The 14,283-nt window shown below is 51.6% G+C and overlaps 2 protein-coding genes across 6 annotated transcripts in view; both read left to right on the plus strand.

Moving 5' to 3' along the window:
• The window catches only part of THRAP3 (thyroid hormone receptor associated protein 3), a 34,201-nt gene extending 25,862 nt beyond the window's left edge, over window positions 1–8,339 (plus strand). For 3 of the 5 annotated variants that reach the window (XM_035562052.2, XM_035562053.2, XM_035562054.2), the window contains 7 exons: window positions 51–223; window positions 1,018–1,129; window positions 1,831–1,915; window positions 4,229–4,413; window positions 5,072–5,264; window positions 5,731–5,880; window positions 6,772–8,339. In XM_035562052.2, the coding sequence (XP_035417945.1) occupies window positions 51–223; window positions 1,018–1,129; window positions 1,831–1,915; window positions 4,229–4,413; window positions 5,072–5,264; window positions 5,731–5,880; window positions 6,772–6,993 (1,120 nt within the window). In that variant the 3' untranslated portion in view covers window positions 6,994–8,339. The remainder of the gene's footprint in view (window positions 1–50; window positions 224–1,017; window positions 1,130–1,830; window positions 1,916–4,228; window positions 4,414–5,071; window positions 5,265–5,730; window positions 5,881–6,771) is intronic. The other 2 variants (XM_035562055.2, XM_035562056.2) reach the window with 1 other exon arrangement.
• Window positions 8,340–12,842: 4,503 nt separating this feature from the next.
• LOC126913559 (translation initiation factor IF-2-like) lies at window positions 12,843–14,048 on the plus strand. Its single transcript, XM_050715253.1, has 6 exons — window positions 12,843–12,860; window positions 13,123–13,219; window positions 13,343–13,404; window positions 13,477–13,726; window positions 13,843–13,906; window positions 14,010–14,048. Exons 2-6 carry the CDS (start codon window positions 13,128–13,130, stop codon window positions 14,046–14,048), a joined length of 507 nt encoding a protein of 168 aa, XP_050571210.1. The 5' UTR covers window positions 12,843–12,860; window positions 13,123–13,127.
• The last annotated feature ends 235 nt before the right edge of the window (window positions 14,049–14,283 follow it).

The raw sequence follows: 14,283 nt of genomic DNA on the forward strand, positions 1-14,283 counted from the left end.
TGAAACAAACTGCTTCCCTTGTTCTACTTCATGTGGTCTGTTTTCTCTAGTCCAAGTGGCATACTGGCTCAGGAACGCAAGCTGTGTCGTGACCTTGTGCATAGCAACAAAAAAGAGCAAGAATTTCGTTCTATTTTTCATCATATTCAGTCTGCTCAGTCTCAACGGAGTCCTTCTGAACTGTTTGCTCAACACATAGTGACTATAGTCCATCACGTAAGAGGTGGGTCAAAGTCCCTGTATCCTCAGATGAAGGTTCACTCCCCTCCTCCTTGTCCAGACGAGTGATTTTCATGTACTCTGGTTAATGCTCAGAGCTGTTCTCCAGCAGATATGCGATAGATGAGGATAGCAGCTGATGATCATGTAGTCGTGGAATTATTTAGTTGGAGGTGATTCCTGGAGCCTAGCTCAGCCTCCTGCTCAAAGCAGAGCTAGCGTGCAGGTTGGATCAGGTTGATTTGGGTTGTGTCCAGCTGAATCTTGAAGAAAAGAGAGAGACACCATTTCCCCTCTGCTCATACATCACCTACTCCAGCACCCCAAACAATCCTGATAACTTTCTACATTCGCCAGTTTTGAGCTCTGTTTCATTGAACAGCCTAAAAGTCTAGCTTTATCCAGAGACAGCCTTGCAAGTACCAGTTGCCTGCACACCCACCTCGCCATTTACATTAAAAAAAATTCTTCTGGAAAGGCAGAAGAGGTGTTCTCGCTTTTACCTGAACAATATTCAGGGAGACTGTGGCTTAGAATTTGTATATTCTGTTGATTTGTGTATATTTACCTAAATCATGTCTGTAAAGTGAGGTCACATGCCATTAATTTCAAGAGTAAGTTACCTGAGTGAATTGTTAATTTCAAGAGTGAAATTGAAATTTGTCAGCAGTGTAGAGTTGCTCATGTGTGTGCTTCATGTGTCCTGCAACTGAATTTGACCAAGCTGTGGGACTGATGTGCTCTTTCTGTTTACAAAAATGGTGTTAATATTGTGACGTTTGCTCAACCACCCCACAGAGCATCACTTTGGATCGTCAGGAATGACACTGAATGAACGCTTTACCAAATACCTAAAGAAAGGAATGGAACAAGATGCAGCTAAAAACAAAAAGAGCCCTGAAATTCACAGGTTGGTGGCATTGCATGGGGATTTCGTGTTTCCTTCTCTTAAACTGGAGTCATTCTGGAGTAATTCAAGAATAGGAGAGAATGGGTGGATCTGTACCTAGTTAAGAAAGTCGTGCAGTATGGCTTGCGTGTTAGAGTTGTGTCTAGTCTCCTACCCAGCCTTTGACAAGACAAAGGAAGTTAGTGAGTAAATCCTTGAAGGACAGAAGTGATGTCTTGGTGGAAGAGGAGAGGGGATGTCTTAGTCTATCGTTTGAATTCCTTACATTTTAGACTTAATATCTTTTAGATGGACTTGCAGCAGCTTGCTAATGTTACTGGGTAAGCATATGGGAATATGAAAACTTTTTTTTAAAAAAAAAAGTTTGATCGTGCATCGTTTATAGGTGTTTTCTTAATGTTATAAAGTTCTGGTTTTAAAAAGACTTGCATTTATGTTTTATCATGTTGCATTCTTCCTTATATTTTTCTCAGTCCTTTTGTCTACAGCTGAAAGAGTGATTGGACAGTTATTTATTGAAAAATAGCTTGACATCAACAGACCTATTCATGAATCTTAAGTCGCTGTAAAGTAGCTTCAGCAAAAATGGAAAAAATGAGGAGTTTTAAATAGATTTGGAAACATTGGCCTGTCTGCTTTTAAGTGACATTTGATGTAAAAACTTAATCTTGTTTGTAAGATGACTCTTATCTTTCTTTTAGGAGGATAGATATTTCTCCCAGTACTTTTAGAAAACATGGATTCTCTCAAGAGGAAACGAAAAGCTCCAGAGATCCTGGCTTCAAGGTGAACTGTTACTCTGATTAGTTTAATTCAACAAAATGAGTGCATTGGGCATGAACTTAACAGTGATGTTTTTGTTTAAATTACTCTCTACTTAAGTTTGTGTTTTTCTTTTAAGGATGGGCATAATTCTAAAAATGAACTACAAAGGGTTAATTTTTATTAAAAATGTATCAACAACCTTTGTGAAGTGGTTAGACTATGGTAAATGACCCCAAAGTCAATTGAGGTGAGCTTGAGAAAAAAGAGAGGATTTTTGGAACAAGTGCCCATGATGAGAGAAGAGACTTTTTGTGATATTTTTCTGCTTGTAAGTATTATTAAATCAATTGTATACATGCGATATTTCCAACCATGTTTTCAAAAAGACATGCATGTCAAAAAGAGGAAAGTAAAACTAAATACTTATCTAAACAAGATACACTATTAAGCAGATTATAAATTTTGTTCTAACAACTTACTGTACCATTTCTGTTGATTGCTGTTACTTTAACATTCAGCACCTGTTTGAGTAGATCCAGACCATTTGGAATTTAGTGTGTTAGCTTTTCTGAGTAGATCAATGTTAAGCCATCGCACGTACTGTAAACGATCATTAAAGTGGCTTAACTTAATGTTTGGGATTTTAAACTTTGTTTATTCACCTTCATACATATTTACGTTGAACGTTGAAGAGATTTTAAACAGTCCTGCTGAAACCTTACTTGTTTCATATTTGTTTTCGATTTTTTCCAAACACACTTGTGGCTTGACATGGACGATGGTGAGATGGATTTGATGGGCCTGAACTCTGAGCATCAGCTTGGCAGAGTGTATTATAAACGTGGTTTCCAAACAGCTCGCCAGCCTTCCGTGAAACAGACGTGCCCTCACAAACCCAAATAGGTGTTTGCTGTACCACATAAGGGAGCTGCTGCTGATTTTGTCACTTATCTGTCATCCATCGTGTTGGGAGCAGTTTTATTCTCAGAGTAGAAATTAAAGCTCTTTGCCTGGGGAAAGTAGAAGAGCAAAAAAAAAACAAAACCAAAACAAAACGTCTGCTCCCACTCCTGCGTTATTTGACATTTTTATTTAAACAAAAAAGTGTTTAGAAACTCATGTAAGTAAAAAATTTAATAGCTAGAGAATTACTAATCCTTTTGTATTTAATTCAAGACGATTAATCTGATTTATGTTGCATATCAAGTAATACAGTTCCCAAGATAAGTAAATGAAGTGTAAATGTGTAAATGAAGTAGCAATCTCTGGACGCAACAGTGGAGGCTGTATGTTGCTAGCAGCATTGTGCACAGGCTTCCCACTAAAGAACCGCTGTTAAATGTTTGTCAAAACCACAGCCACTGTCAGTTTGCTGCTCGTGTGTGCAGTCAGAGCAGAAGTTCATCGAAGAGTCATGGGTCTTAAAATATACACAGTAACACAACTTGACATTTTCTAGAGAAAATCGTTTAAGCAGCAATTTCAGTAGAACTCAAGCATAAGTGGATTTTTTTTTAGTTAGCTATTTAAAAGTAAAAATCTAGTTTTGCGTTTTTTTTCAGCTTCTTTTTCTTTGTGAATGCCAGGTAGCTGGCATTAGTAGATTTGCTAGGCTTATGTGCAGAAACACGTGCCATCTGTGGTGACTTCTTGGCATCTTTCACGTGGTGCCTTCTGGTCGAGGGGCAAGCAGTGCTGTAGGTGATACCTGCCACAGAGCAGATCTTCTTGACAGATGTGTTAAAGATCAGTGGGATGTTGATATTCCTCCAAAGAACCTTGATCACTGCATTTTGGTGGCCTCTGTCTCTTAACTCTTTGATTAGCAATCACTCTTAGCTGTTTGCCACTTGGAGACACCTTTTGCTTCTCAAGTTTTCAGACCTGGTGATTACAAATTTCTTCCATGCCGCTAGATGATATGTCAGCAGGGTAGTGAGCGTGCTGCTGTTCGGTGACAAACGTCCACAGGCTGCTAGAACTGCAGCATGCCAAAAATGCCTGACACACAATCAGATGGATTAGATTTCCAAGTTGTTCTCACCTCACTGGCTGTGGTGTATACAATAAGTGTCAGCCTCTGTGTTTCTCCCTCCCTATTACCAGGCTGTGCTAATGCTGTTTAAAAGAAATTAAAAGTTAAAAACAATGCTCTTGATGTAGGAAAATTGAAATCTGTGCATTACTTTACATCTTAAAATGGATTAAGTATTGATTAGCATTCAGATAAATTCCTGTTCTCCAGAAGTCTGTGCAGTCAGTAGCAAAGTAATGGTGCTGAAGTAGTGCGCTGTAAATCTGTGTGTTAAACTCTCCCCTTCCCTGCACTTGTAGGCTGAAGGGAAATATAAGGACGACCCTGTTGACCTGCGCCTTGATATTGAACGCCGTAAAAAACATAAGGAAAGAGATCTTAAACGCGATAAATCCAGAGAATCAGTGGACTCGAGAGATTCAAGTCACTCAAGGGAAAGATCAACTGAGAAAACGGAGAAATCTCACAAAGGCTCAAAGAAAAAGTATGTAGGAAACCTAATAGCCATTTCCTTCTGCATTTCATATTTCTGCTATTAAAGTTGGAGACAACATCACGTATATATAGTTGTACACCTGTTGACATAACTGCTGCAGTGGCGTGAATTATTCCTCTGCGTGTCTTCTCGATACCATTATATCTGTCTGAAACGCTAAATAACTGTTAAAGGTAAATGAGAAGGCTTCGTATGTCAGAATGGGTGAGTCACTTTTTCTTCTTGTTCCAGTTACAGAAAACAGCAATGTTTAAATGACTTTTCTTTAAGTTTAATCCTTTTCTATTAGCGTAATTTTTTCCATTTGACTAAAATTCTCTATCTGTAAGTGAATGTCTTCCTCCTAGAAAGGAGACCTAGAGGAGAAGGGAATACTGCTGGTCTCAAATTCATGCTTATCTCGTAATTGGAGGTATAAATACCTTAAAAGCAGCAAGGTTGTGCCAGAGAAGACTTGGGACCTGTGTTAGATCTGCATGTTGTACCTGATCTTAAGTTGTTAATATGGCTTTTCTTTTTCATAGTAGGAGAATGAAACCATTGCATTGATGGGGGAGTGATAAATAGTTCTGTAGCAAGCAGGTTACTTCTAAGTTATGAAGCCTGTTGATGTACCCCTGACCTTAATTTCCTATCACTGAAACAGGAAACACCGAAGGGTGCGTGAGAGATCCAGATCCAGCTCGTCATCGTCACGGTCCTCTCATTCAGTCAAAGCAGAGGAATATCCAGAGGAGACTGAGGAGAGGGAGGAAAGCTCCACAGGCTTTGACAAGTCCCGGCTGGGGACTAAAGAATTCACAGGTCCAAATGAGAGAGGAAGAGCTAGAGGGACCTTTGTAAGTATCCCACCCAGAGTATCAATTGCTAAAGCAGTCAAAAAGCACCTACTGTTTATTGTTCTTCCACAGTTAAAGCATACGGTAAAGGAGAAGCCCCAAAGGTGTGGTCTGGCTGTGGATGATGAGCCAGAATGTGATCACTCCGTATCTCAAGCGCTAACCAAGGGTGTTGACAATATAGCCTGGGCGGTTGAACTCAAGCTGTATGGAGCAGAATCAAGCCTGGAAGCTTTTGCTCATTAGCAATTGCTGAGCAGCCCTGATGGGCAGCATAATGTGCGTCAGTCAGTTTGGGTTTGGCTACCAAAATGACTCATCTGGTTGTAACCTTGCCTGTTGTTTGCAAATTTTGTGCCTTGGTTACATTCGAGTCTTACAGCTTGGTGCCCCTGAAGTCAGCAGGGAGCTGGGGGGCACTGCCACCACAACCTTTTTATTTTTCTTCCGTGTTTTGCTGTTACAGCAGTTCAGAGCAAGGGGGAGAGGATGGGGCAGAGGCAACTTTTCAGGAAACAATAACAGCAACAGTGGTGGCAACAATGACTTCCAGAAGAGAAACAGAGATGAGGAGTGGGATCCAGAGTACACACCGAAGAGCAAGAAGTACTACTTGGTATGTGTCTGAAGTACTAAAACTTGTATAAATCCACCAGGTATCTGGTCTTAAACGTTTCTAATCTACCAGCTTACGGCTTCATGTGCTGCTTCCTCACCAGAAGCTTACGGCTCGTCTTGAGTTTGTTACTGTTCGTTTGAGAATGGTTGGCCGTTATGTGAAATGAAATCCTGAAGGCTGGTTAAAGACCCCGTGTTTCACAGTAGTGCAGAAAAAGCAGCTTAAATCTGTTAGACTGTGTTGCAGATGGCCTACACTTCTTGGTTCTTCCATCCCCGTTCAGAGTTCAGCTTCTGGATGGGTTAGCACTGTTCCTTTTCACTTCTGATAAGTGTGCCGTACTAACAGGCATTTATCTGGGAGAATCCTGTCTGAACGACCCTTCTTTGAAGAAGGGAAAGTTTAAACACACACAGACTTCTTTTTCTCTTCCTGATTTGGGGTACCTGAGTCTTTTCATTAAATAACACTGTGTTTCAGTCTTGCAGCTCAAACAAGAAAGCCTTGATTTTACCTTACTTCACTTTTTCTGATCTTGTTGAAGGTAGAATTGTAATTTGTTTTGGTGTCCAGTCTCTAGCCTGCATTTTACATACAGAAATGGATCGGTTTGAGCCCAGCAGCGTGGTTCATAGCAGCCTGTACCAATTGCAGTGATGGGTTGCCATGCACAAAGAGAGCCCGTGTGGCACTTGTGCATTGCTGCCTTCATCTGCTGTTTTCTTCCCCCAAACAAGCCAGTACTTGTGTCTAGAGGGCAGTATTCAGTGTGGCATAAATCTGGTTGGTGCTGCAGGGCTGATATTACCAGGCAGCGTTTTCCTGCTCCTCTCACACCGAGAGCAGTCAGTCTGTTTCAGCTGATGTCATTGCCTTCTCCCCATGCAGCACGATGACCGAGAGGGCGAAGGTGCGGAGAAGTGGGTGAACAGAGGCCGTGGTCGGGGTGCTTTCCCCCGAGGACGAGGTCGCTTCATGTTCAGGAAGTCGAGCACCAGCCCCAAGTGGGCTCACGACAAATTCAGCGGCGAAGAAGGAGAAATCGAGGATGACGAAAGCGGAACAGAAAACAGAGAGGAAAAGGACAACTTACAGTCGACGACTGAGTAGCCGCAGTCTGCATGTTTCCGGGGAGCCCTGGCAGGAGTGGAGGGGTTCTGCATGCTAGTGATGGAGATCGTCAGGGCGATCCTGAAGAGCTGAGCAGAGCCCCAGAGAGGAGCTCGGAAATAATCCCGAAGTTAACTGCATTTTCAGAGTTCAGCCTCCCTAAGTGTGGACTAGAACTGATGAATCATATGCTTGGATCCGCTCATGGAGTATACCTTCCCAAAGACTTACCTTCTGGACTGAATAAGGTCAAGTACTGGGTGAGATCCTAGATTTTCTCTCTTGTCTGTGACCTTATTGAATGGTCGGTTAAATTTTTTTTTGGTAGCAGGCTTTGAAGACGATGTGGATTTCGGTTTGTGCCCATCTTACCCCAGTAGTCTTGACACTTTTTGTTTCTCTTTTATAATTTGAAATAGCAAAGGTCGGGATTAACTCGCCAGTTCAAATTTTTCTCCCCTATTGTGTATTCAATTTTTTAAATTCATACTTACTTATTTTAGGCCTTTACGTATGTAGTAACATCAATTAAATGATAATTTTTGGAAACTATTTTTGGTTCTTATAAATACGAAACAATGAAGCATGTGAATAAACATCTAAATGTTAACTTGTTGGGACCAAACTGCTATGGTTTTTTTAAAAACATTTTTTATGTAACAGTTGTTTTAGGGCCTTTTAAAAACAATTGTTTTCCTTTTATGTTGAAAGTTACCGAAATTAGCATGGTTTAAAAAAAAAAAATGACACCCTACTTTTCATCACTGTTTGTGTACAGCGTTAGGCCTGGTGTGTGCTGGAGCCCCAAACTGCTTGTAGGCATTTTGTGTATCCTCTTTGCAGCTGGTTGTGAACTCGAGTGCTCTTTCCAAGGTAACATAGTTTTCTAAGAAACTTCAGAATTCTACTAGGTTTAAAAAAAAAAAAATATAAAAGGAAAGATGAGAATTTTTCAATATTTTTTATTAATCTTTTTATAAAAGCAAAAGGCAAACCCCTCCTGTGCTGGCTAAGGATGGCCGTTATGATGCATTTCTTTTTACCTTCTACTTTAAACAAAAAAAGAAGTACTCTGAAGAAGTTTGCAGATAGTTGTGGCTGAGTCAGTGAGCCTTGGTAGCAGGAGAGGCATGTCCACGCACCGACGCTGAGTGTGCACGTGCTGTAAAGACACCGCTCTCCCTGTCCTCACCACCTCTGCCTTCCCTCCCCCAGGATTGCTGTGCTCATCCCTCCCCACACACCAACTAGAGTTTGGTTTGTTTTGACTGGAACAGTTCCTGTTTAGCAACCCCCTCAAGTTTGTTTATGCAAATAAAATACAATAAAATGAGTAGTAGGTGTAACTCTGCTTTGTTTTGTGGTCTGAGTTTGGGGCTCCCTCTGTCACCAGCCATTTGCCTTCTGAATTAACTGGTGGAGCCGAAAGAACCAAAGGGCTTTGGCCAGCCTCAGGGTGGAGCTGCAGAAGAGTTGCTGGGAAGAGCAGCTTTAAAACATGGTCCCAGAGGAGAAATTAGCCTAGGCAGCAGTAATGAACAGCAGTAATGAAAGAGGAAGCTCAGGCTGGGGCCTGTGGGGGGCTGCCCCCCCTGTTGAAAAGCAGCAGTTGCAAGCAGTTACTCTCCTCGCCTAACGCTCGAGGTTCCTGTTTTATACGGCTCTCCAGCTAGGGAACTTTGCACGTGGAAGCAAGTGGAAAATCTCCTTGCAACGCAGCTGAGGCAGGAGCGGATCCCTGGAGTTATTCCTGCAGGAGCTGTCAGGGCAGTGCATGGGAGGGTGGCCACTTTTCTTACTCCAGCTTCTGGCCCTAGCTGTGATCCTGGTAGGTGCAGGAACCCGGCACGTGGGTGTTTTGTGCCATCAGCCTGACCTGCTTTTTAAGTTAGTAGCTAAAAGCTAATTTCTGTGTGTGCCTGAAGCGTTGTTAGTTGTCCCTTGGGAGCAGCGGAACGAGCAGCTCAGCCCTGGCCAAGACTCTGGAGGCTGAGGCAAAGCTGCTGCCTTCCTTTTGCCTTCCTGCCGTGCTCTGCTTGTTGCTCGCGGCCCGAGGGCTTTCCCTGTGCCATGAGGGCAGGGGCTGAAGCCCCGCAGAGCAGGGGGGGCTGCTCTGTGCTCCGCTCTTCTCCCCCTTCTTTCCTCGGTGGAATCTTGTCTGCCCATCCAACATCCATCTCAGAGAGGCAGGGAGGAGTCCGAGGTCTTCGTTTTCAAGCCACCTCGTAGCAAAGCAGTTGTTAGACCTTTAGCCCGTGTGTTAGCAGTAGTCGCGTGGGAGAAGGAAGCAAGCGATAAAGCCACGGGCTGACTGCAGGGGCTGCACGCAACAGCCACATTCACACTCCCAAACTGAACTCCTCACCCAAGATCCCACCTCCTGGCACCCCTGTTCCATGCCAGCACAAACCCTGAAAGCTTGGCAACTGCTGATCTACGAAATCAGTCGTTGCATTTGCTGTGCCGTTCCGTACAAGTTTTTCTATTGCTGCCACCTCAAAGGAAGGTAACGGCTCGCTGCACTCCTCGGGCAAGATGGGTGGGGTGGGGTGCTGGTTAGGGGGTCTGGGGTGAGTCTAGGGGTCTGCCTGCAATGTGGAGGGGCATTCCTAGTGTGTGGGGTTTAGAGGGGTGTGGGTTAATGGTTCGTGTTTCCCTCCGTGCTTGAAATCGAGCCCTTGTGCCAACTCAGACAAAAGCTGCCCTGTATTCACGGCTCCTTCAGCCTGAACGGGCAAACCCAGGGGCGAGACCACACGTCCCCCTTGGTGCTGGTCCTTGGGCCGGCTGCAAACAAGCCTCCCCTTTTACCTTCGTTCAGCATTACCAATTCAAATGGATTTTAAAGGAATATTCAGCTGGTGGGGCCGGGACCAGCGGGGAGCCCTCGGCCCTGCTCCCCCTTTCCGGCCGTTGCGCTCTGCAGCGGGACTCCAGACCACGAGCCTCGTGCGCTCGCGGTTTGTGGGTTTTGGCCCCTCTGTGGTTTAGCTTTCACTTCCCCCTCCATGCTGAAGTTACAGGGAGAGCCGCGAGGCGTTGAGCGGCCGTTGGGGCGCACGGAGCCTCCTGCCCTCACCTCGCTCCCGGGTCTGCAGCGGGACCGGGTCGGCCACAGCTGGCGCAGGCAGCTCAGGTAGGGGCAGGCAGGTTGCTGCTGGCTGTTCGCGTGCTCCCTGCTGGGCAAGGAGGCAGGGCTGGGTGATAAATCCTCTGTCTGCAACGACAGAGGGTTGGTTCCTTCTGCTCGTCAGATAAACCGGCCCCGCGGCCGGAGCCCCAGCCCTGCGCTGACCCAAACGCGCATTCCCCAGCCCGTGCTTGCAGGACGGCGGTGGTGGGAGGCTTGGGGCAAAATCCCTCCTGCTCCTGGGCAGCAGCTCCCAGGGGAGGTGGTGAATTGCCCCCAGGGACAGCGAGTGTCCAGCAGTAAGGGCAGGATGGAGGCCAAAGCGGTGCCTGCACGTCAGCACCCAAAAAGTGACCGGGTGCCCCTTGCTCGCCTCACCCCAACACGCCTGCACCGGGCGGGTGCTGACCCAGCGCCGCTGCCTCCTGGGCTCCTTGCGCTCCGCCCCTGCTCCCTGCTGCCAGCCCCTGCACAAACCTGGCTCTGTCCTGCCCGGCCTCAGTGCAGACACCCCTGGGGGAGGCCGGGGAGGGGGGATGAGTCCCATGGGTCGGGGCAGGGCTGAGCTTGCCCCTCTGCAGGGCCCGGAGGCGGGTGCGGAGGTTTTGTTGTACCAAAGCTTGCTGCTGGCCTCCAACACTGCTGGGAAGCGCTAGGGGAGCCCACAGGGTTACTCCTGCCTCTTTTGAGCCTAAAACGTAATTGGTGCCTGCCTCAGCTTCCCCAGCAGCACCGGGGCCAGGGCAGGACAGCCCCGTGGTTTTACCTCCTGCTCCCTTCCTCTCCCCGACCCTTTCCGCGTGGCGGTTTCCTGACCTCTCTTCGTGGCTGCATTACTCCAGCCTGCTGCTCGCTGCTCCCCGGCCCCCATCACAAAGCCACCCGGCCACTTTAGGCCTCCCCAAGGCCACCCCCCCCTGCGCCAGGGGTGTGAGCGGGGCCCCGCTGAGCAGCTCCCACCAGGGGACCCCATCGCACGGCTGCAGCCCTGGGGCCCCCATTCCCTTCCGCACCCCGACGCCGTGGTCACCGCGCTGGGAAGCAGCTGCCCAAGCCCTTCCCGGTGGCACAGGCGAAGGTGGGTGGGGGGCTCCATGCTGGAGCTTAGGGGGTTTTGAAATGGCTTGGTGCTGCCTGGGCTGGCCCCCGTGCCCATTTGGGGCAGGGGGAGCAGGGTCCCTTGCACCCCAGCGGGTTTTCTCCTGCAGGAAGAGCCGCAGCCAGTAACACGGCACCCAGCAGCCCTCCTACCCCTGGAGCTGGGGACTGCTGGGGGTGCAGGGAGCTGGGGAGGGGCTGGGGGCTGCAGCATCCCGGTGAGCCCCCTCCTGCCCTTCCTGGAGCCACACCTCTGCCAGGAGCTGTTCGACTACACCCTGGAGCTGCTGCTGTGGAGGGGAGATGTCGTCCGGGTCCCCTACAAGGTGAGGCGATGCCGGCCTGGGACACAGCATCCCGTGAGCCTGGCCACGGCGGCTTTTGGGCCTTGGGCACCTCCAAGCCGTACGGAGGGTGCCAGGTGGGGGGCAGCAGCGGGGCTGGTTGTGCCGTGGGGCAGGAGGAGCCCCCACGGGGTGCCAGGGATGTGGCATGGACCAGCACCGCGGTGCTCAGCACTTCGACTTCCTTCCCCGCGCGGAGCCGATTTCCTCCAGCGTCACGTGCGCGGCGCGGGGCTGGGGCGGCCGGGGGGGAGCCTGGCACGGCGCTGAGCATCACGGCCTGGGGGGCAGCCCCGTGCCGGCAGGTAGGATGGGGTAACCGCGGCTCTGCGTCCATCCCAGCGGCAGCTTCAGGCACCGCCAGCCCCGCGCCGCTGGGAGCGATGGTGCCCGGCGCCTGGAGAGCATCTCCCGTGCCGTCGGGGCTGGGCGCCCTCGTCCCTGTCCCCGTAGCCCCGCACGGGGCTTGTGGCTGCAGTGACCTTGGGATGGACAAAGCCCGTGGGCGGTTTTCCTGCCCACGAGGCCCCAGAGCCAAGCAACGCGCTGGTGGCGGCGGGGACCCGGTGGCCCCGGGACTACCGGCCCGTGATGGGGACAGGGCGGCCCATGGGCACGTGCTGGTGGCCTGGCACCCCATGTCCACCCCGGGCTCGGTGCAGGGGGGTGCTGCCGCCCCGTAGGTGGTGGCGGTGGGGCCGGCATCCTGCCCGTGCCGGCGCCCTGGGGGAGGCGCAGGTCTGCGGCGCGCAGAGGAAGCGCCGACCGCAGCGACGCCGGGAGCGGGGCTGGGTGCGAGGCTGGGTGCGGGGCTGGGGAGGGGGCTGGGGGGGTCTGGGGCTGCCCCCGGACTGGCACAGGGGGCTCTGGGCGTGTGGTGCCCAGGCGGTGGGGCAGGGCCCACCATGGGGCTGCTCGGGTCCCACTGAGCATCACTGCCGGTCCCGGCAGACCTCAGGGTGGTGGCGGTGAGAGTCGTGGGCCCGGGGTGCCCTGGGGGTGTCTCACCCTCATCCTGCCCCTGGATGTCTCCTCACCGTCAGCCTTGGCCCAGCTCGTGGTGCTGAGCCCCCGTCCCTGGCAGGAACGGGATTTAGGGACGTGGGAGGTCCAGGGATTTGGTGGCACCTGGAGGCCACGTCCTAGTGGGGACGGGGGCTGTCCCACACCAGCCAAGGGTCCCTGGGAGAGGGGTCGATAACCAGGACCCTTCCCCAGCGCCTGATGAGCCCCCACGCTCCCACGGCAGCCTGAGCCAGCGAGGGACCGGCCTGGCCACCAGCAGGAGCACACGGGTGAGAACTGGGCAGGGGATGCAATGGGGAGGAGAGGGGACGGGGACGGGGACGGGGATGGGGATGGGGAAGGGGACAGGGACAGGGACAGGGATGGCACCAGGATGGGACCTTGCCCAGGGCAGGACCCTCATGCTGGGGCAGGTCCCCGTGCCCAGGCAGCGCAGTGCTGGGGCTCCCGGCAGGAAACGCTTCCTGCCCCGGCCGTGCACCGTTCCCCGTGCCGGCCCCGGCCCCGCCGCTCACCCCCTGCTCTCCCCAGCGAGGATGGAGCCGGCCAAGCCGCCCCCCAGCAAGAGGATGGCTCCCGCGCCCCCCGTCCCTGCCAAAACCAAGCCGGCCCTGGGGCTGCCGAGCAAGTAAGCTGCACGTGGCCCTGCTGGGGCCTTTGGGGCTGCCGTGACGGGGGCTGTGGTGATGCTCGGCATCTCCCCGGGGGCACACCACGGCCGTGCCACCTCACTGCCCCCTGCCACCCCCAGGCCCAGCGGCCCCCAGCCTGGCACCTCGGCCGAAATGGAGCGGGACAGAGCTGGAGACCCAGGTAGGGCCATGGCTATAGCGCGAGCACCGGGTGCTGCAGCCATGCCCTGCTCTGACACCATCCCTTTTGCAGACACCGATGGCTTCAGTGCCCTGCAGGTGACCACGGCCAAGCTGAGCCACCCCACGGCCACGCGCCCCCGGGTGCCAGGCCGGCGGCCGCCCAGTATGGCCGGGGGGGGCTTGGGGCCACCTTGCGCTGAGCTCTGCCCCCATCTCCCCGCCACGGGGCAGGGCCCGGAGCAGCGGCTGGCCCTGGAGGACCTGAAGGCCGAGGTCCGGTCCCTGCACATCCTCGTGGACCTGATGCGAGGCCAGCACCTGTGAGTGGGGACGGGGACGATGGGGAGTGGAGGCCGACCCTAAAAAGGTCCCCGAGGTCTCCCGGGAGCTCACTGCTGGGCACGGCCCCACCTGAGCCACCCCCGCGGCCTTGCAGGAGGGACCTGGAGGACGTGAGGCTGGAGCTGCAGCACGAGCGGACCAAGCGCGAGGCGCTGCAGGTGAGACCCCCCCCCCCCCCACCATGGCCATGGGACACAAGGACCCCCCTCCCTGCCCCCCCGCTGCCCCACCGACCCCTCTGCTCCCTTCTCGTCCCTGCAGGCGGAGATCGAGCGGGTGAGGAAGGCGCTGCCCTGCTAGCGGGGGGGGCTGCAGGGGGTGCACAGGCACCCCCAAAGCATCCCCAGCCCCAGGAGCACCCCCAGCCCTGGCCTGGGGCTGTGCCGATCCGGACTCAAGGGATCCCTGCACCTGGGCACCGCCTGCTGCGGCTCTGAGGCCATGAAGCAGACCCTGCTTTGTTATAAATACTGGTTAAAATAAACTATTTTGGGTATGGAGCACTGCTGGGGTCCCATTTGGGGGCTGGGCCGGT

The sequence above is a fragment of the Cygnus atratus genome, chromosome 23, assembly GCF_013377495.2.
Source record: "Cygnus atratus isolate AKBS03 ecotype Queensland, Australia chromosome 23, CAtr_DNAZoo_HiC_assembly, whole genome shotgun sequence".
Lineage (NCBI taxonomy): Eukaryota > Metazoa > Chordata > Aves > Anseriformes > Anatidae > Cygnus > Cygnus atratus.